This window comes from Ictidomys tridecemlineatus, chromosome 11 (genome assembly GCF_052094955.1).
Source record: "Ictidomys tridecemlineatus isolate mIctTri1 chromosome 11, mIctTri1.hap1, whole genome shotgun sequence".
Taxonomy (NCBI): Eukaryota; Metazoa; Chordata; class Mammalia; order Rodentia; family Sciuridae; genus Ictidomys; species Ictidomys tridecemlineatus.
The window spans coordinates 111,350,910-111,373,631 of record NC_135487.1 but is presented as its reverse complement, the minus strand read 5'-3'; the positions used below and the strand labels follow the sequence as shown (position 1 = coordinate 111,373,631).

At 37.0% G+C, this 22,722-nt stretch overlaps 1 protein-coding gene across 4 annotated transcripts in view; it reads left to right on the top strand.

Annotated features, from left to right (window-relative positions):
- Window positions 1-2,997: 2,997 nt before the first annotated feature.
- Wars2 (tryptophanyl tRNA synthetase 2, mitochondrial) overlaps window positions 2,998-22,722 on the top strand; it is a 74,232-nt gene continuing 54,507 nt past the window's right edge. The window contains exon 1 of one of the 4 annotated variants that reach the window (XM_040287332.2): window positions 2,998-3,132. In XM_040287332.2, the coding sequence (XP_040143266.1) occupies window positions 3,043-3,132 (90 nt within the window). In that variant the 5' untranslated portion in view covers window positions 2,998-3,042. The remainder of the gene's footprint in view (window positions 3,133-22,722) is intronic. The other 3 variants (XM_078027092.1, XM_005334931.4, XM_040287330.2) reach the window with 3 other exon arrangements.

Sequence of the window (22,722 nt, the reverse complement as noted above, 5' to 3'; positions counted from 1 at the left end):
CAGAGAATGTTAAGAAGAGAACAAAATTACCAGAACTTACTGTAAGTGTTGATGAGAAATCAAATTTTAAACAAGTGTTCAAAAGTATAAAGGTATGTAGACACATGTAATGTATGCTATAAGTATAGGACTGTACCATTTTGTAATCTTAGGTATATTTAAAGATTGCTTTGAATACATTTATATTTCATTTTACTGAAGTTATTCAGTTTACTCAAGTGACAGCTGTGATAAAATGTAATCATAAAACACAATAATGCATCATTTATACAACACTATTGGAGTATGAGGTATTCCATAAGTGAATTTTCCATGGAACTGAATTTACCACTGTTATTATATAAACTTTTAAAATGTTAACCATTTTGTATGGAAACATTCCCAAAGTGTATTATAGAATTTTTCTTTAAAGGTAAACTAACACATAACCTTTCTCTGAAGATTCATGGTTACCATTATTTTAACTTTATTTTATTTGAAGTACTGAGGGTCAAATTCAGGGCTTTGTGAGTGCTAGCAAAGTGCTGTACCACTGAGCTAATCTCCAGACCTTTTTATTTTTTTTTTAATTTTGAGACAGGGTCTCACTAGGTTGCCTAAACTGGCCTGCAACTTGTGATCTTCCTGCCTCATCCTCCCAAGTAATGTGCTACCACACCCAGTTCATGGTTATCTTTATTAGAAATGTTTAAGTAGGCTAAATACATGTATATGGCTCTTCTTAATAGATGGTTAACAATGGTGACTTTTGTTCACTCTTTCCCTAAAATGAAAATGCTACTGTGGAAAACTACAAACAAAACTGGTTCACTTTTGATAGGTCCCTTGTTTTTTCCTGCTGTCAACTATTTCTTCTAGCTGTTAAATGTACATCAATCTTACATAATAAGCTGTGTAATTTGTTAAAATCAAATTTAGATTTAAAAGATGTGCCTACTCTATGGAAGGCACAGCACTATTCTAGGTGCTGGGGAGGGGAAGAAATATAAAATTCTTAAACAATTATAAAAACTGTATGGTCCATCCCTAAGAAACAACCTAGCTGACTTGACATTCAAGACACTAGGTCATCACCATAGTGTGAAATGCCATTTTTTTTGTTTCTAATAATGTCTTAAATTTTGCAAAATTACTAATTTTTAAAGATCAGTATATTGAGATAATCAGAGTTGTGTTCTGATAAACATTCTTTAGTGGGCCTAAGTCTTGGAAATATCTCCTATGAAAATATTACCATGTTGAGTCTCAGTAGGTAATATTAAGAACTGCTTGAGGATATAGAGTGGATATGCATTAGACAGCTTTTGGTGAACTACAATCTCACTTCAAGTTTTTATCTTGCAATCTGAATGGTTGAGTATGTCAGAAATCTAGTTTTGCTAATTCCTAAGGTCATATAATCTAATAACTATTAAAATCGGGACTGTAATGTTTGCTCTATATATGAATATCAAACATTCAAGGACTAAGCTACATTTGACAAAGCTACATTTTACAATGGATATTCTATATCCTTCCTCCTGGCAAGGTCTCTATCTTGGCCTTCAGTAATGCCACATTCTTTTAAGTTCTCCAGTATTTCTTGACTACTTAATTTCCATCATCTGACAACTTCTATACCTCAAACTCTATCTGTTGACTTTAAAGATTCCCTTGGCTTCAAATACCATGTTTTGTAGTTCAAACTTCTCTCTCAGAGTCCAGACTCATGGTATCTATCTAAAGGGCATCACGTTTGAAAATAGAAGAATCTTGGGCTGGGGATGTGGCTCAAGCGGTAGCGCGCTCGCCTGGCATGCGTGCGGCCCGGGTTCGATCCTCAGCACCACATACCAACAAAGATGTTGTGTCTGCCGAGAACTAGAAAATAAATATTAAAAAATTCTCTCTCTCTCTCTCTCTCTCTCCTCTCTCACTCTCTCTTAAAAAAAAAATAGAAGAATCTCAAATTCAACAAACAAAAAAACCTGATGTTTTGTTGATTTTATTGTATGGCTTATCAAGCATTGTCTTGCCCTGCTAGATTTCAGCTCCTTAATACCATAGGCATTTCTTATATAATTTATTTCCCGCATCTCCCCTTGGGAATCTCCAATATTTTATTGGATCAATTTATGAACAACAACAAAAAAGGAATTCTGAAGAATCTCTTCCGATTATATTTTTACTGATTCTTACTGTAGACTTTTAGATGCACTAACAGAAGCAGGACTGTATAAATGCTTCTTATAATTTAACCACAATCTTTCACCAGGTATCACCTTCTTCCTGAAGGAACCTCTGGACTAGGATGGAGCACCACAGTCCTAATGACCCGTCCTGCTCAAACCTTGAATTTGCTTCTATAATACTTCATCAGTGTAAATCGTTTGTTACCCATTAGGTTGTACATTTCTTTTTTTTTTAATATTTATTTTTATTTTTTTTAGCTTTTGGCAGATACAACATCTTTGTAGTGGTGCTGAGGATCTAACCCGGGCCGCACTCATGCCAGGCGAGTGCGCTACCGCTTGAGCCACATCCCCAGCCCAGTTTGTACATTTCTTGATGGCAAAACACATACATGTGTTTTTTTTATACCTTCACTAAGCAAAGCTTGCAGACCCAATGAGTTAATAGGCCATATAGGTCTCAAAAAGCCACTAAATTGTTCTATTAAAAAAGAAAGAAAGAAAAAGAAACACTAGGAGGCTTCATTTCTATGGCAACATTTAGAAAGTTGCCACTGGCTGGCCAAGATTAAAAAAGCAATCTACCTTTCTTCCCAGTATACAGTGCTACTACTTATATAATCAGCCTACGATTTATATCCTTTAAGTTTCTCCCTCAAGGAAGTCTACATAAAAATGAGGAATCTGGGGAAAAGTACAGCCCCGTCGCACCGTGTCCCAATCCCCCAAATAGTCCAACAGACACCGTTCCTACAAGCCGCTAGAACCAACCCCAGGACATGCGCATGCGCAGCAAGCCAAAGCAGCTGTAGGCTGAGACTGCTCTCTGAGCAGACGTAATCCTGGACAACACGACTCCGCCCTTCTCAAGATGGCGCTGCTCTCAATGCGGAAGGCGCGTGGGTGCTGGAGCGTCATCCGGGCATTTCATAAAGGACCTGAACCGCCTCCCGCTCCACAGGTAACCGAAGTCGGTCCTTCTCTCACCAGCTTCCCATCCTGCGACCTCCCTCTTATCCTCCTTCCTCTCCCTATACTTATTTCTCTCTTCCCGCTGTCTCGGGAGAGTGCTGGGCTGTTTCTCTTCTAAAACCCACTCGCCTATCACTGCCCGCCTACTTGGAGCGTGGAAGCGTTGCAAATATACGTGATGACGCAAGTTTCCCGGGGAAAGGAGCGCGCAGCCGCCTGACCATGTGACCTCATCTTGAACGCCGCGACCCTAGCGCGGCGGCTGTTACTAGGCAACGCGGGAAGCCAGTTCTTAGTGTGACGTTGTTAGAGAATACACCTGGTCATTCTAAGACTTCTCTCTTGCTCATGGTTCCATGCTTTTACCTTTCTTTTCCCATCTGCAAGGCAGGAGCCATGGGAGAACTTCGAGAAGGCGTCTTGTTAGAACTGGGTGGTTTAGATGGGTGCAGCCGCTTGTCCTTCTCTGGCAGTGTGGTATTTTTAAGAAACAGTGATCTTGCATTGTCATTCCTTCTTGGTGATCCTTAGGTCAGGCTTTGTGAAAGAATAACCGGAAGTTGCCACAATGAGTCGTCTTATCCTTCGCCTGACTGCACTACTGTTACTATCATTCTAGTTAAGAGCAGGGCACGACTTTCCGTCAATCCGTATTTGGAATTTTCTCCTGAGAAAAACAGAGTTGGGGTTACCGTTTCATTCATTCAGACATTATTAAATGTCTTCTAAATGCAGACTCAGTAGTAAACACTTTGACAATACGCTATCTATGGAGATATATTCTGAAATCTAGAGGGGAACGTGGGATTCTGTGATTATTAGGTAATTTACTGACACCTTGCATATCCATTGTCATTAATGTGTAGGTGTGCCGTGAGGGAGTCACAGTGTAACCAGTGTGTTGGAAAGAGTACTAGATCAGAAGTTAGGAAACAAGGGCTGAGGTCTCATCTGCCACATGCTAGCTGTGTGCATGACAAGTCACAATCCCCTGGGTTTATTTCCTTTAACAGATCAAGTGGAATAAGAGTTGGACTGATTGACATGTTAACGTACTTTGGAGCTTTGGAAAATCTGTGACTACATGAAAAAGTCAAAACAAAGCCAGTGAGAGTAAATGAAAACAAAGATTTAAGTTCCATTTATTTTTCTAATCATCCCATAAATTGCTTAATTTACCAAACTTCTCATTTCTTCATTGATTTTGAACCTTAGAATTCTTGTAAGGATAAAGAACATAATATACTGAAAGCTCTTTGTCAGCAAACAACTCTTCAAATGTTATTTTAAATTTTAGGAAGCAATGTTAGGTAAGAATTGATTCTAATTTACCTCATCAAATACTCTCTTTGAAGTTTGGGAGTTCGATTGTTCAGAACCAGAACTAATTGACAATTTATAGATAATGGCATATTAAAATGACTAAACCTTAGACACCAACTTTCCTTCATTCCAAACTAAGAATTAATTGTGAATCAAAGAAAGAAGAAAAACAAATTAGAGCCCACTAATGATTGCCCAAGGAAAATTAGGACACTAAATCATTATAAATGCCAATGGAAAAAAATCAAACCTCTACTATTGTTTCAGTAGCATTTATGAATAGGGTTATTCTTAAAGTTAATCTACTGTTAATCTAGATTGTTTCAAGATGTAGAATTTCAAGAACAATATTAGTGTTTCCAAATCTGTAATTTAGCTTTGAGTATGAATGAAATGTATTTTTTCTTAAGTGTATAACTATTTATCATTTCAGTTATTTAAAATGATGGTTTGAGAGATTAATGCAGTCTTTTGAAAAACTAATTGAAAAAAGATAACAATAGTATTCATAATATGATTACAATATTATGTTTACATATAAATACTTATTTAAATTTATACACTGAAAAAAAAGTTGGAAGGAAACACCATTTTTAACTTTTTTGTTGTGTTTTGATCTTCCTAAATAGTGGATTAAAAGTAATTTCAGTTTTCTTTAAGCATTATTTTTCACATGTTCTATATTGAATATATATCACTTTTATAACCAGAAAAATTGAAATCATAAATCTCCTTGCAAACCTGTAGTCATTAATACTGTTTGTGGTATTTTAAGTTTCTAAGAGAGATACTTGTGCTATGGTGCTGTTATTAAAATGGCCTCAGAAAGGACTACTAAAAATTTATGGCCACTTTTCCTATGTGTATCTTCTTTTTCTCTCAAAAAGCCTTCTTTGAAGTCAAAGGGATTTTGTGAACAGATGCAGAAATATGTGAAGGAAGAATTGGATTCTTAAGCCAGATGCATTAGACATTTTTATGATACCTCATAACCTTTGTAAAAAACAAAAAAATATTTTTCAAGTGTACATTACAATAGAAAGAAATGTGTATTTATCATATGGGTGATTTTATCAGTAACCAAGAGATAGATAAGTTACTTGTTATTGGGTTTGGGCTGTGTACCTACCCCCTGAGGTAGAAAGCAAAAGTGGATGAATGATAGTGGTGCTCTATTAGAAGCTACCACTGATAGAGTATTGTGATTCTTAAGTTGTTTTAATGTTTTGGAGGATGTTTATTTCTTATTTATTTTGTGGGTATTGGGGACATAACCCAGGGGCACTTTACCACTGAACAACATCTCCCAGCCCTATTTGGTTTTTATTTTGAGAAAGGATCTCACTAAATTGCTTAGGGCCTTGCTAAGTTGCAGAAGCTGGCCTTGGACTTGTTATTCTCCTATCTCAGCTTCCCAATTGTCTTTTGTATAAAAAACAACAACAACAAAAAACCTTGGCATTGGGGATCTTTATGTTAAATGCAGGATTTTGTTCAGGTTAGGGAGAGAAGGGCTGGGATGTATCTCGGTGGTAGAGCAATACAAAAAGCCCTGAGTTTCATCTCCTGTACTGAAAAAAAGAAAAGGTTTGTGTATGTGTATGTGTGTGGAGGGGGGTGGGTGGGGGGTGTCCAGGAATAACAGTGTATCACACCATACTCATTGTGGGATATCTGCAATTTATATGAAAATGGTTTATTTTGCCAGGTGTTGCTTGACAGAAAACTGTTGAAATCTGACAAGATGAGAGTAGTCACAGAGTCAGAGGAATGAAAACCTGACATGTTTTATTTAAATGCTGGTGGCATTAGGTAAATTTAAGCCTGTCATCGTTGGGCAAACACAAGATACATAATTCTTTAAGCATTAATTCATGATTGTATTGTGCAAAGAGTGAAATATTGTTGGTTAGTGAATTTTTGCAAGAATATTTATAATCATTCAGCTGAAGTATAAAATGTCCACATTGTAGTGCAGTTGAACAACATGCTTCAGTATTAGCCATCATTAGCCTAGGTTTGGTCAATAGTAACATACTATTTCTGCAATTAATGATCTGTAAGTATAGCCATTACATGAAGAAATCATGTCTAAAAATGGCATTATATTAAATATCTGATCTTGTGTTTAAATTTCACTACAAGTCTTTTTAATTTTTTTTATTTTAACATAATTTCAGACTTATAAAGTTGCAAAATTAGCTCAGAAAATTCCTGCACACCCTTCACCAAGTTTTGTCTTGCACAATCATAATATAATTAGCAAAACCAAAAAAATTAACATTGGTACAGTACTATTAATTCAGCTATAGATCTAATTTACATTTCACTGGTTTTTCCACTAGTCATTTTCCTGGTCCAGGATCAAATCCAGGATCCTATATTGCATTTAGTTGCCATGTCTTCTCCACTCTGTGACACTTCTTCAGTCTTTCATCACTTTTGAAGACTGTTGGCTAATTGTTTCATAGAATTTCTCTCAGTGGATTTTTCCATTGATTCCTCATGATTACATTGAGCTTATGGATTTTGGCAAGAATACACAAAAGAGATGTTGTTCATAAAAAGGCTTTACAATAGGTATTAAACATGAGGAAACAGCCTTTGGTTAATTAACTCATTCAGTGTAACACAGTTAATGAGTGATGAATTGGGATGGTAAATTTTACTTTGGGGATTTAGTGTTCTATATTTTGCAATTACTGTTTATTGTAGGTTTCTGTGATTCTACGGACATTTAATTGTGGTTGTGTTCTCAGTGATATTTCCCTTAGCTCTTTTCTGTCCAAGCGACACACAGCATGAGCGAACCAGAGGGGAAACCTTTCAAGAGCTGCCATAGCCCTCCGAGAGTTGTGCTAGTTGAAAACTTCCAGTTTGATCAAGCTTATTTCATCTTTGTGTTTTTCTTAAATTTGTGTCGTATGAATCTACTCTATGACTCCTTTTAATCTCAAGTCAGTGAATCCATTTGTCTAAAATGCTCTTTTGATTGGTTGTTCATGTAAACTTAGTTTATGTAAGTACTTGTATTTCAGTTTTTTGAAAAATATCTCTGAGCAACAAATTGAAACTGATGGTGACTGCTGAAAATATAGAGGAGCAGTAGATAAATGCTGAGGATTTATGCTACCATCTCTGATGGCATCCACAGCCAGGAAGTGCTGGAGAGAGTGGTGCTGCTGACCCCAACTCTTTCTCAGTATGTCTTTTGCATAACTGCAGGTTACAGAAGAATTGTCTGTGGATGTTGAGACAAATACATGTGCGAATCATGTGTGCGCGTAGACACACACACACAGACACACACTTACTGTGTGCACCTACCTACTGAGGTGCAAAGCAAAAGTGGATGAATCACAGTGGTGCTCTGTTAGAAACTGCCACTGATTGAGTATTCTTAAGTTGCTTTAATGTTTTGGAGAATTTTAAAAAACAATTCTCTTGCATAAAAAACTTTTTTCTCTATATCTTTCAGAAAAGGAACACTTAGCTAGTGCCTTTTATATGCTAAAGCCTTATGACATGTGCTATGAATGATTTATCTTCTTCTTTCAATGATCTTATAAATAGTATTTTACAAAAAAAAGGGGGGGGGAGCTAAAAGAGATTAGGGAACTTTTTCAAGGCACAGAGCTAGTAAAGAACAGTGCCAGGATCCCAACCCAGTTTACCTATCTTTTTCCTACTTGATCAGTAGTCATTGCTTATCCAAGGAAATTTTACATGGGCCCCCTGTTAGAATGTAAAAGCAGACCTCTTCAGTATAAGAAGCGAAAGAGTATCTACCATCTGCTTGTTTGATTTCTTTCTCTCCATTTCCCTGACACACAACCCAAGGTCCTCTGAGATTGTACTACACAGTCTTTGCTTGCTTGCGTGCTTGTTTTTTTCTTGAGATTGAACCCAGGAGTACTTTATTGCTGACCCACATTCCCAGTTCTTTTTATTTTTTTATTTTTGAGACAGGGTCTCACTAAGTTGTTAATGCTGGTCTCCAATTTGCCATCCAAGTTGCTGGGATTACAGGTGTGCCCAGACAGTCTTGGATTTCTTAAGATGTAGTTTGAAAAACACTGCAGTTGCCTTAAACATCTGAGTGAGTTTCTCATTCAGGACCACACATAATAGATGAATTATTTTTAAAGAGATGCCCTGTAAATGAATGGTTTTGGGTTATTTACTTTGATGTGCATGTGTTTTATGACTAAAATATAATCATCTTTAGCTACATGAGTACATGAAATAAAAGCAAATCAATTTTTTCTTCCCTCTTTTCTCCTTTCATTCCTTTCTTTTTTTCTTACAGCTTATTTTTACATAGCATGCTGATTTTTGTGCACAAAAGTGTTGGTACAGAAGTCACTCTCAGTGTAACTAGTCTGGCCTCCAGACTCCTCCCAAATGGTACTGCTCTTCATTCTATTCTACCACCACCACTCCGGAGTTTTCCTTCTAAAGACCTAAGGTGTATATCTTCCTCCTAAATTTCCATAGGAAAAATTTACTCATTTAGGATAGAAGCCACTCTGCCATAGTATGAGACACTAGCTGCAGAAAGACAATTTATAGGCACAGAGATGATACACGGACTCCAGCTGGACTTAATTTAATTCTGGCATTTACAGTTTTCTCTCTATATCATTTCTTAGTGATATCCTATCTTTTATTGCCAGTCAGGAGCATAATACTTTTTCTTAAATTCCCTGCTTCCTGAACAAAGCAAGGTCATATCTAGGTCCTTGCACTGCCCCGTCATTTGAGTTATACTGGTCCTCTAATCATTAACCAAAATTCATCTATTGCTCTTTTCTTTGCATACTTTTTTCTTGGCACAGATTTTTTCCTTTTCTTCCTCTTCCTCCTTCTCCTCCTCCTCCTCTTCCTCCTCCTCCACCTTTTCCTTCTTCTCCTTCTCCTTCCTCCTGCTTCTCCTTCCTCCTCTTCCTCCTCCTCCTCCTCTTTTTCTCCTTCTCTTCCCCCTTCTCCTTCTTCTTTTGAGCTACACTTCCACTTCCAATTGAACTTCCTTGGCTAATAATCTGCCTTTTTTACTGCCCCTTTTCTTCCCCAGAAGCTGAATTCAGCCAACCTGATTACTAACCCTGAAGATTCACAACTTGGTCTTTTAACATCCCTTGCTGTCTATGCCAGGACACTAATTTGCATTCAGGGATGTTGTCCTCTCCTTTTGATTGTAACTCATTACAGTGTCAGACAACTCCACTAAAGATAGAGCTCTGAATGACTTTGGTTATGTTATTTCTTACCCCCATTTCTTGGGATGATATTTGTAGATTTTTCTGCAGGATAGTTGAAGTTACAAATAAAATAACAGACCTCACCTTGGTAAAGCATTTTTCCAGTGGAATTCTTGCTCTTCTTTAATAATATCTTATTCTAATACAGTATGTCATACTTTCTTAAATGTTCCACATATTCTCATTTAATTCTGAGGATAACATATGAAGTTTCACTATTTGGCCATCTAAAATTTTTACTTACTGATTAAATTTTCATTGTGCCTTCTCCCTCTCTGTTTTTCTTTCGCTTGCCACCAGTTCTGTAATGTAATGATAACAAATCTAAATATGTAAATACCAGTGTTTTTTTAAGTTTTAATTCAGTGGGTATTATCCTGTTTGCATTTAAATTAGTTTAATTTTTAATTCAGTTTTGGACCCTCATCTGATAGAAATGTGATCATTTCAGTTGTTACTAAACATAATGATAATTGGAGAAAGGAAATGGTGTAATAATAGCAAATATTCATTGAATGCTTTCCTTGTGCCAAGCATAATTTTAAGCACCTGATGTACATTCGCTCTTTCAATCCTCACAATTCAACAAGGTAGATGCTATTATTAACTGTTTTACAGATGAGGATGCTGGGAGGGTACGGAACCCACTCAAGGTCATGTAGCTAGCAAGTGTCAGAACCAAGATATAAACCTAGTTAGCCCAATTTCAAATCCTGTGCACTAACTATAATAAAATGATTGCAAATCCTGAAACAAATTACACCTGTTAATTCGCTGATAATTGCCTTGCAACTTTCAAATCTGTTCCATGAAAGCCACTCATATATCTTGCTATTGTGACAAGCAGAGTTGAAATTATAAATCATCCTTTGTTGTTCCTGTTCTTATGGTCTTGTTTGGCTGGATGAATTATGAGAAAGGAGCAAAGCTGTCTTGTAAATTTATCTCTATGTCTCTATTTGGCTACTGCCACTAAGATTACCTTGAATAATATAAGGGCTTTTAACACATGAGTCCCTAGGTGCATGTAGGAAGTTCTATTTATACAGTCCATAGCTGGAAGGTCAATCTGGGCAGAGCCCTGCAGGCGCAAGGGAGGTGGTGAGTGCTAAGGCTGATGGATGATCAGGGGACCACTATCTAGGGTCTAGTTGCGATTTATGGCTAGAGTATTTTCTTCAAGAAGTAGCAGAAGTACAAAGTGGGAAGGTGGGAGATGCAAGTAATTAGTGCCGTGGACCATTGCTGCACAGACTAAGGAATACTTTTATTTTAAAATATTCTCATTTTAAAAAGTCATTAAAGAGGTCTCTGATTCACTAATTACCACTGAGTACATTAATTAGGATGCTGATGAACCTTTAAAATTAACACCATTGAACAGAGTTGATCTCATACACCAAAAAAAGGGCTCCTTGTGAGCTTTGGCTTATATTCCCCATGAACACAGACCGTACCTGTGGACCATTCTACTTGTCATTCATTGAGCCCCACTGTTTACTCCTTGTGTCACTTTGGATGCCTTTTCAGAAGCAGAAAAATGTAATAGTGAAGGGAAATGGAGCTGTTTACCCAAATCACTGATTTGGATTCTGTCACCCCCTAGAGAGAATGATCTAAGCAACCAGTTCTAAAAATTGCTACAAAAGAGAAGAGGACTCCTGGGCTGGGGGTGAGCTTCCAGTAGAAGGTAGAGCCACAAGGGAGATATTAAGGACTAGGTTATGTGGAGTCCTTGCCAGTCTGGGAGAGAACACCAGGTTGTCCCCCCATGGACGCTAGTTCCCTTGCCACTTGAGTTGTGAAGAAGAATTCCTCTTGACAGGTGGCAGGCAACTTTAGCTTTTCCAGTGGCTGGCAGCTGTTCAGCCACCCCTTTGTCACCAAAATATAAAACATTCAGACTCAGCAACTTTGAGAAGCTAGTTTTGTTGAGGATAAATATGCACATCTTAAATCTGACTATTAAAAGGAAGTGTGGCAAGCAGAAGGTACATGACTATTTGGATCAATCAAGCCTGGGTCTACCACATACTGTCTCTCTAAGGCCAGGCAAGTTATTTGACCTCACCAAACCTCAGTTTTCTTATCTGAGAGGTATTAATAATACTCACATTGTAGGAATTTTATATGGATTTGAGATCCTGCTATATATATATTTTTTTCCCTTGGCCAGTTCATAGTGCCCAGTAGATCTTCCCTGCTTGATGATGACTATTTCTTCAATAATATATAAGAAACTCAGCAAAATTTCTCTCTGTTCTTATCAATCTTAATAGTTTCTTAATAGAATCTATACAGAATTTCCTCTCCTCTAACACCCTGACCAGATTAACCTCCCCAAAACAGAATTGTAATTTTGTTGTTCCTTTGCTCAGAAACCTCTGGGAACTTCTCATAAAGACTACACTCTTGATAACCTAACATTTAAGACTTTCTGCAGTCTGGATCCCAAAGTACTCCTCCAGGCCATTGCTATCCTACATGGATCCTTTGCTTTGTGTTTTAAAAACAATTCCAAGTTTGCTCAGATTGTTCTCTTTTACTTCTCAGATTGTTCCCCTTTGCCTTCTTTCCTTCCTTATCTTTCTGTATTTTACTGCACTTTGAAAACAAAAATAGCTTTGAATATGAATAATAAAGTGATTTAAAACAAACTCCACAAAGTGATTTAAAACAAACTACAACAACAAAATTCATAGAAATGCTGCAGAAAATTTTGTTTTGAAATTACACAGGACTTTGTACCTTTCTTATAGAAGGTGTGATTCCCCAGGCAGTGTGTGCTTTGAGGCCACCACCACCAGTTGTGAAAAAAGGAAGTGTCTTCCCATTGAGCTTTAGCTATGATAGCTAATTGTGCAGGAAATGAGTTATTACTTAGGTCTTTGGTATGATGATTCCTGTCATTACTGAAGTATTTAATGAAAATCAAAATCAGTGAGGTAATACATGAGAAAATGCTTATTAGCATTGATATCAAGCATATTGTTGAGTATATAACTACACATTTTATGTATTTATTTACAAGAGATGTTTAGTGTTTGTTGCAGTTAATAAGTAGTCTTACTATTTCTCAAAGTATCTAGATATTTATAAGTTATTGAAAGATAATACCAATTTTATTTTGATGATTTTCCAGGTTGACTAAGGATTTCTATCTTGTTGCCATAACTGACTTTTATTTCTATTCTAGTCCTAATTTTATTTTTCACAAGTCATGCTAATTATACTGGGGCTTTTATTATACTGACATTTGTTACCTTTGTATATAGAAAAATGTAGGCATAATTTAGGGTTAAGATTTAAAGATTTTATTTTGATCATAGGTTTCCTTAAAAAGCTATCTAGTTCAACACATATGCTATGTTATGGTAATTGGTATCTTGTTTTTTGCTATTATAATCAAGGACTTACTTTCTTCACCTCAGGAAAGAGATTTTAAAAATTCATTAATTATATTGACATTGCCTTTTCTTGCACTGTTATCCATTTTAAGTCTCTTTAAAACAACTTATGAAGCCATTCCTAGCCCCTTTGCTCTATAGATATTGGTATGCTCAGCATAGACATAGAAAAAAGCCCTAAGTCTCATTGCATTGTTATCTGGTATATAGTCAGTACGGCTTTTGTAAGCTTCCAGTTTGATGCATCTTAACTTTTCCTTGCACTATAATGAGTAGAGTAATGCAAGCAGATTTTATAGCTAAAGGATCTAGATATTGCAAAGAATTTATATTTTTTTCTTTTACAGTGGCTACTGGCATTTGGTAGTTGATCAGGAAAACTTTTTTGCTATATTTTCTAACTTGTCATATGTGTTTAACCAAAGCCTTCAACCAACCTAGCATAATCAGAACTGTCATGGAATATCATGTCTGATAGAGACAAGATGATTAATTTGTCTTCCTGATAAATCTTCATCTTAGCATATTTGGGTTGCTTCAACAAATACCATAGACTGTGATTTAAACAGTGGTTTATTTTTCACAGTTGTGGAGGCCGGGAAGTTCAAGATCAAGGTGCTTGCAAATTCTGTATCTGGTAAGGGCCTATTTCCTAATTCATAGATAGCTATAACCTCACATGGTAGAAGGAGCAAGTTAATTTTCTAGGTCCCTTTTATAAGGGCATTAATTTCATTTATAAGGGTTCCCCTGTCATGACCTAATCACCTCCTGAAGAACCTACCTCCAAATACCATCAAAGTGGGAGTTAGAGTTCAACATATAAATTTTGGGGAGACACAAACATTGTCTATGTCAGCCTGTGACTTTAATGTCCAGACGTGTTGTAAAGTCCAGGATTTTTGTTCCATAAATCTTTAAAGTGTCTTGGAGATTCCAGTGTTTCAGCATCTACATGACATCTAATATACTGTTTTTTACATTCTAAAATGGAACAGAAATTCTTTAGGTGACCATATGTCCTTAATTTTGATTGGGAATATATTAACATATTTATGACTCAAGTAGAGACACAGTTTGCCTTAAGTTGTATATACATTTATTTTCTATCTAGCTGGTAGACTTTTTGGTTAGGTTTCAGTGATACCTGTCTTTTTTAAAGTCACATACCTACTTTTAGATCAACCAAGTAGATATAGGGTCAGTCAGCTCCATTGGACCACATGTTAGAAGAAACAGGGAGAGAGAAGTGTGGTTCTTCAAAAGGGAACAATAAAGCCAGACCTACTGATGTGGTTACCGTCAGTTAAATAGTACTTAAATTTGTGTCTTCTACTGGGAGACCATTAAGAAAGGGAGGTGAAGAGGGAAATAATATTTTTTTAAAAAATCAGGATCTTTAATGCTCTCTAGGTTCAACCTTGGAGAAGAGGCCAGAATTGAAGAATTCAGAAGGGAAACAAGTGAGGAAAGAATCAGTATTGATACTGAAAGTTGATTACAATGAGACAAATGGTAAGAAAGGATTACTCTTGAAAAGCTCAATGGAGCAGGAAATATCAGAGAAGGTAAAGGGAGTTATAAAGAATGGCCTTATCAAGTAAAGTTTGTGGAGGTGGGATATTGAGGGATGGAAGAAACTTGGCCATGATTGTAAGAGTCTGCAAAGATGGAAAGTTTGAAGAAAAAGGAAAGAAATGGAAGAAGGGCAGCAGATGATGGAACATTAGGAGACACAGATCAACTCTGAGACTGGGAGAAAGGTAAAGATAGATATGGGTCTAATGAGTTTTCTGGGAGTGGTATGAGAAATGAATAATGATGGGTATTATTTTTTTAGAGTGCTTAGGCCTAAAGACATGGTATAAGTTGATAGGTTAGATTCTGAAGTCAGATTCTCTATATTCAAATCCACATTCTTCAATTTAATAATTGGGTAATGAAAGTTGGTTTCCTTGGATGAGTTACTGCACCTCATTAGACTTCATTGTTTCATTTCATCTGTAAGATGAGGAAGAGCCTAGAGTTAAAAAGCTTGAATTCTATAGCCAGATTACCAGGGTTTGGAGCTAGTAAGTTCACTTAATAGCAGTATGATCTTGTCAAGACACTTAGCTTTTTGCTTCTGCAAAATGGAGACAATAATAATATCTATCTTAGAAGGCCACTGTGAGGTTTAAGTGAGTTAGTATGTATAGGAATGTAGAATAGTATCAGGCACATTGTATAAGTTTATTTAAAGGGTTTGATAAATTATATAGCATTATAACTAAATTATGCATTGTTTTGAAATTTTCAAACTGCTCAGCTCATAAGGCATTCAAATATAGAATGAGCTCCTAGCTGTTGATCTCTAGGGTTGGAATTTTGCTTGCCAATTAGGACATAAGGATAGCTGTGTTGTTCACGGGCATATAGTCTGAGTGACAACCTTGGAACAGGCTGGAAAGGGAAGAAGAGAGGACAGATAGGGACTGCTGCACCAGGAAAAAGTGGAAAAATCACAGGCAATAGTTTCTAAGTGAGTTTGAAGAGCAACTATAATGTAAATGAAAGCATGAAATCGTCGAAAGGTGGAAGGTTGCACACCGAATAGAATATTGACATTTAAAATGTCAACAGTGAAGAAATTTTGTGATGAAAAGGTTCTAGGGTAGGACATGAGAATAAATTATTGAAGTTGAAGATACCAAACAAATGTATGTATGGAACCCTAATGTATTGGATGGATAATATGCCTGATAATTGAACTCTTTTGGATAATGGAAATTGGGGGAGAAAGAGAACCGTCTCCTAATCCTGTGATCAATTTAAGAGAATATTCAAGTGGTGGGAAGATAACAAGGGCTGAACAAGTGTAAACATCTGCTCTTGTTTATGTACCCAATTTCTATAATTTGTACCCAGTGTCTCCTGGAGTATTAAATAATTCTCTTTGGGGAAATATTATTTGGATATTTCACCTGGTGAATTCTTTCCTCATCTCTTTACAGAAGTAATAAAGTCATGATTATTTTTATGTATTGATTTATTTATAAACTATTCATCAAGCAGAATGTACTATGTTTTAGAGATATATCAGTGAAGATCGCAGACAAAAACTTACATTCTACTAGTAGAAAAAGACAGTAAGGAAGTAATTAAAATATATAGTATGTTGGGGGATAGGAAATGACACAGAGAAATATATTAGGCAAGGACAAGAGATCTGGATTGCTAAGGGATATTGCATCTGTTAGGTGGTCAGCAAAAGCCTTCAAGAAGGTGACTTTTGATGAAAGAACTGAAGGTGGTGATATGTACTTGGTTTATATCTAGGGGAGAAGCAATCCAAGAGAAAGAAAGAATGAAAAGACCATGAGGTAGGGCCTACACTGGCGTGTCTGAAGACCAGCAAGGAGGCCCAATATGACTGAAGGAAAGTGAGCATTTTCTTTATTTAACAAATATTATACAGTTGTCCTTTGATATAATTAATATTTAACAAATAGTTGTCCTTTGATATAACTCAAAAGGTTGGTTCCAGGACCCCCTGCAAATACCAAAATTCTAACAGGGGAATAATAGAGAGTGGAAGTGGGGAGGTTGATTGTATAGAGCCTTAGAAGCAATTTATTGGGATTGAATTGGGAAATTACCAGAAGGTACTGTGTGGGGGTAATAACATCATCTGACATAGGTTTTAATGGCTTACTCTATTAGGATAAAAAAAAAAATAAGACTATAGAGGAACAGGAGTAGAAACAGGAAGACCAGTTAGGAAGCTAATGTGAAATCCAAAGATGATGGGTGGCTTGTACTAGCGTGGATGGTGAAGATGGAGGGATTACACTATTGTTTGTGGGTTTTGTTTTTAATTTTTTATCGGTGTATTATATATAACAGTGGGATTCATTAGGCCATATTTGAATGTGTACATAACATAATTTGATCAATCTTATTCCCCAGTACCTTCCCTTTCCCTCCCTCCATTCCTCCCTCTGATCCACATGCTCTAGTATACTGATCTCCCTTCTATTATTATTGAAATAATAATCATGTTAATTATAATTGTATATAAGCATCATAATTATATGAGCAGGATTCCTGGTGGTATATTCATTATAATTACTTATATAAGCAGGATTCATTATGGTATGTTCATACATGGATGTAACATAATTTGGTAAATTTCACTCCCCAAGATTTCCCCATGCCCTTCTTTCCAATCTCCCTCTCAATTTCTTTCCTCTACTCTGTTGGTTTCTCTCCTGTTTTCATGGGATACCCCCTCTTTTTTGACAATTATTTTAAAGGAGGTAGAATCAGCAAGATTTTCTGATTAATTAAATGAAAGAAAAGTGTTGACTGTGATTCCAAGGTTTCTGAGCAGAACAACTGGAATGAACTGAATGAATTTACACTTACTGAAATGGTAAGGAGTAAAATTTGGGGAAGAAGATAAGGAGTTGACATTAAGACATGTGGAGTTTAGATGCCTAGTGAACATCTAAGTGGATGTCAGATAGGCATTAGATATATGAGACCAGAGCTCAGGAGAGAGGCAGAAGGAGTCCTCAGAATAGACTTTTGCTTAAAGCCCTAAGATGGGGTATCACCATCTAGACAGTATGTTTAGAAAGAAAAGAGGTCCAAATACTAAATCTGGGCTTAACATTAAGATGTTGGGATAATGATAAGAACCGTGCAAGATAATAATAGTCAGATAGATAGAAGAAAAAAATAGAAGGTGGCATCTTAGAAGCTAAATTAGGAAAATTTTTTACAGATTGACGTGTGTAAACACACACACACACACACACACACACACTACATGCTCATGGATATGCACACACAAACTATATTATCATTTATGAAGATGGAGTGATCAGGAGTACCATCTATATTTCTCCACTGAACACTATAGTCTCTATTTGCTGGCAGATTTAATTGGGAAGCCAAATTATTATAGTTTGAGTATGGAATCAGACAAAGGGAGTTCACTGAATCACCTCATTGGCTAAGGTAATATATGATAACTGGAAGATCCATCTCAAGTGTGGGACTCCTGTGCAGTGCATTGCTGACCCGTGTCACAGCCCATTTCCCTTTCTTTATATCACCAGGCTTTCCAGTAGAACACCTTTGTCTAAGCTTATCCCCCTCAAGGGAAGGTACTCTTTCTTTAGATTTATTAACGTGCCTAATCATGATTCTAAATCTCATCCTCAGAGTTCTTAGATTTTGGAGGTCTACTCTTTCCTTTGATTAAAATGTGGATCTTCTTCCTTGAAAAATATATGTGCATTCTCAAGATTTTTTATACAGTTTCACAAGTCCATAAACCTAGATTAAGAACTCTAACTTCAAGTTGATCTCTCTCTCTCTCTTTTATGGAATAACTCACAGAAGGTAAACATATTCCTATTTCAAGTATTGGGCCCACCTCCTCCCCCATGTACAAAACTGTTTTTATGATCCACATCATAGGACTTTTATGGGAATACTGGAGGTATTTCTGATGTCATTAAGAAAATAATGGAGGTATTTCTGATGTCATTAAGAAAATCCTCTTAATGACATATCAGAAATATCTGGGGAGTGAGACAGGCCTTCAAACCACATTTCTATTTGTACAAATGACTTTATAGTGAAGTTCTCATGTCTGTTTATATGATACCACAGATGTCTAAAGCTTATGCTAGTCAATTGAACCTTTGGTGGGCATGTGAAAATATCTTATTATAATTTGATGTTGCCTAAACATTGAGGAATATACTCCCCCATCACACACATGTACCTACATACTACCCACGCATATTTGGTTAAAGTTTTGAAGGAAATAGAGGAAGAGTGAAAATATTTGGCTGAAGGGAATGAAGAAAGCATGCCAGAATACTAAGACTAACACCCATTTGAACTTCACAGAAAGTATCATGAGAATGTCAGTGATTAGAACTGATCAGATATTTGGCTGTCTTTTTCAATCAGCAGATGGATTTGAACCAGATCACCACATCTATGGTTTAGTTTTGAAGAGAGAGAAAGGGAGGAAAAAAAATTATTTGTCTCTTTGTTCAAAGGCCTTTTTTTTGTATTGTAGATCCCTAAAAAGCTAGTAGAAGAGCCAGCCTTTCACATCCATTAAGGTTAGCCCTGAAACTGTTGAATTTGATCTCTTCCATTTGCCATCTGGATACAGTAGAGAAAAAGCTATTCTGCATTGGGCTGCTGGACACCATCCAGAAAATAATATGTCCGGGCATCAAAGGCTTGAGGCACTTGGTCCAGTCTGTCTAATGATCACAGGCAGGGTCTGCACTCCAGTTTTGTAGTATGTTTTATTTTTGCAGTGACAATATATATCCCACTAAAATAGATCACAAGGATTACTGCCAACTTGTCAAAGCTGGGAGTCTTCTATCATAGACTTCAAAAAAAGGACCAGATTTTAATTGGGCAAAGCTTGATTTCCAAAATCCATCTCCCTTCATCTCAATCTATCCTTTTTCCTTATGGACAGCACTTACTGCAAGGATTCTGATTCATAGTTTGTTTGACTCCATGCCTAAGTCTCAAATTTAAAATGTCCTAAAGATTGACTTCATTTAAAATGGTATGCATCATCCTGTATAGAAGAGGGCCCAGTATCGGGCCGCTAATAACCACACTGGCGGCTTTCCAAGAATCTGACAACCATGTCTTATTATTCACACCAACTGGAGCCAATTGTGGCTGGATTTTCTTTTATTATTTTTATTATTCTGTTATTTTAAAATGTGGATAGGAAACAACAGCAGTGGCATGTCCTCTGGTCTCCTCTGGGATTGGGGAGGAGACTTGCATAATAGGACCTGTAACATAAGGGAGCATATGGCTGTGTTTTAAGGTAGCTGGAGGCCTACTAAGTCTTAGCTAGGATACAGCAGACTTTTTCTGGATCTTTGCAGGATGTGCTTAGGAATGAATTTACAGCGTCTAAAGCAGATAAAATTGTAGGGAATTGTCATTTTGTCTGTTACACTGAAAAGGGATAGCAGGAAAAGTTGCCAAATGCTAACCATGAAAATTACTTCCCTTTGGACGGAATGGTTCTCAAGCTGCACCCAACATAGTAGGGCAACTCCCAGATCTCCAAACCTGATCTCAGAAGTGGGGCAAGCTCTTGCTGAATTTTGGCTGGGTTACTGAAAGGTGTGTTGTGTACAATAGCACTTGGTCTTGTACCTTGTTCGTGTTCTCCAGTAAGACCAAAGTTATTGTTTATTCTGCCCTAGACAGACTCTGTCAGAGGGACTTGACTCTCAGAATCTTCCTTCCATCTTCCTGTTCTTCTTCTCTTCCTTTGGATACCCTGATATTGAGAACAAATAGTTCTCCTAGATTAAGAAAAATAAACAAAATCTCCTGCAGACCATAAACCAAGCAAAGCAATGTTGCCAGTGTCGAGCAATATTGTCCCTGCTAAGCTTTGTGCACGTACAGCTTCTATTTGGCCACTCTCAGATTAGCCTATTCCTTTCTATAGGTTGGTGTCTTTTTTCCTTGAGTGTTTACCTGTGCTGAGATCCCTTCTGTGGTCTTGAAAAAGGGAGGAAAAGAGGAGATATCAAGTTAGCAGTAGTTCGTCCCTCCCTTTCCACTGCCCTGAGAAGTCTTCATCCCTGCCTTTCCCCACCCCGTGACAAAGCTCTTTATTGTCTCCATAGTTTTTCCTTTAAAATACATCCCCAGCCTTATTTTGTATTTTATTTAGAGACAGGATCTCACTGAGTTGCTTTTGCCGAGCCTGGTTTGAACTACGATCCTCCTGCTTCAGCTTTGGGAGTCACTGTGATTACAGTGCCTGGCTCATTTCTTTTTGGTGCTAAATAATATTCCATTTTCTAGAAGTACCACCATTTATCCATTCACTCTTCAGGGATATCTTGCCTGCTTCCTACTTTTGGCAGTTATGAATAACTTGTGTGTGCTTTGTGTGGACATAAATTTTCATCTTATTTGGGTCGATACTAAGGAGTGTAATTTGCTGGATCCTAAGGTAAGGGTATGTTTTATTTTATAAGGATATGTCTTCCAAAGTGGCTCTACTTTTCACAGTCACAATAGATTTGATACTTTGAAAGTAAAAGCAAGTGCAACATGTCTTCCAATTTTGTTTAAAAATTTATCTTACATATGTAAATTTTTCTATTTTTTTTTAAAGAGAGAGTGAGAGAGGAGAGAGAGAGAGAGAGAGAGAGAGAGAGAGAGAGAGAGAATTTTTAATATTTATTTTTTAGTTCTCAGCAGACACAACATCTTTGTTGGTATGTGGTGCTGAGGATCGAACCCGGGCTGCACGCATGGCAGGCGAGCGCGCTACCGCTTGAGCCACATCCCCAGCCCAATTTTTCTATTTTTTTTAATAAAGATGTGGATGGATACACTCCTGACTCTTAATATAATGGCCTTAGTTAGATTTGATATAAACAAGGAAAGGACTTTTTTATCCTTTTATTTATGTAGCTTTATATTATTACTTTGTGTAGCTTTTTGTTACAAGAAACAAATGTTATAGTTCTTTCTTCAATCTAATAAAGAAGAGGGGAACAAGGTGACAATATGCTCCAAAGGCCCAGAAGTGTTAAAATTCTTCATTCCCCAGGAGGTTCCAGAGGGAAGATAGATATATATGGGGACAGTAGCTTATGAAGATTAAAATGCTCTCATTATCAACTTGGCAGAGGCCTGATATTCCAGTGTAAAGCTCTGGTAAACTTGATTAGGCCCAGGCTTTCCACCCTCTGCCTAAACCCAAATGTTGGGTCCTGAATTACTAGTTACCTGAGAGAGGGTGCGAGAGACCAAACTGAGCTCCTGGATGAGGAAAGAGAGGCAGGGAGCCAGGCCTGGCTCTAGGGTTGGCTAACAGAAAGGGCAAGACTCCTCTGTAAAGAACATGGCCCAGTCACTGTCCTTGTAGTGGATCAATTTAATGAGCAAGAACAAGTGAAGAAAGGAGGCTGTCTTCAGTGAGCATTACTGGCCGTAACAGAAAAATTAGAAAACTGCTCTGGAGTAGTTTTTTGCTCTGGTCCCATTAAACAAGTGAGAAGAAAGCAATGAGGAATTAACAAAGACAAAATTGAAGACATCTGAGAGCCTAAAACATGAACAATTCATTGTAGCTTCATGAAAATGAAAGAAGAGTGTTTTAAAGGATGGTAATAAACTGTGTCACTTGATAGTGTCAAAGAGATCTTTGGAAAGCAACAAGGTATCAGAGGGCAGTGGATTATGGGATAAGGATCATTTTTGGGTTTTGAAAAGCTTTAGTAATTCTGTGACGAAGAAACCGGATTGTGGAGGAAGTTATATGGGTAGCAGATGTAGGGTTCTCACAAGAATATTTGGGAGGAGTAGGAGGAGAAATAACCCACAACAGGGGTAGACCTTTTCATGTTTCCACATCGTAGGGAAGACTTGAAGGACCTGGTAAAGAGAGAATGATTAAAGATAGGTGAAGGAAAAGAAAATTTGATGGAGAAATATTCTGACAAGCACAGAAGAGAGAATCAATAGCTCTGTGGAAAGGCGAATCTTAGAGGGTTATCTTTCTCTGAAGCA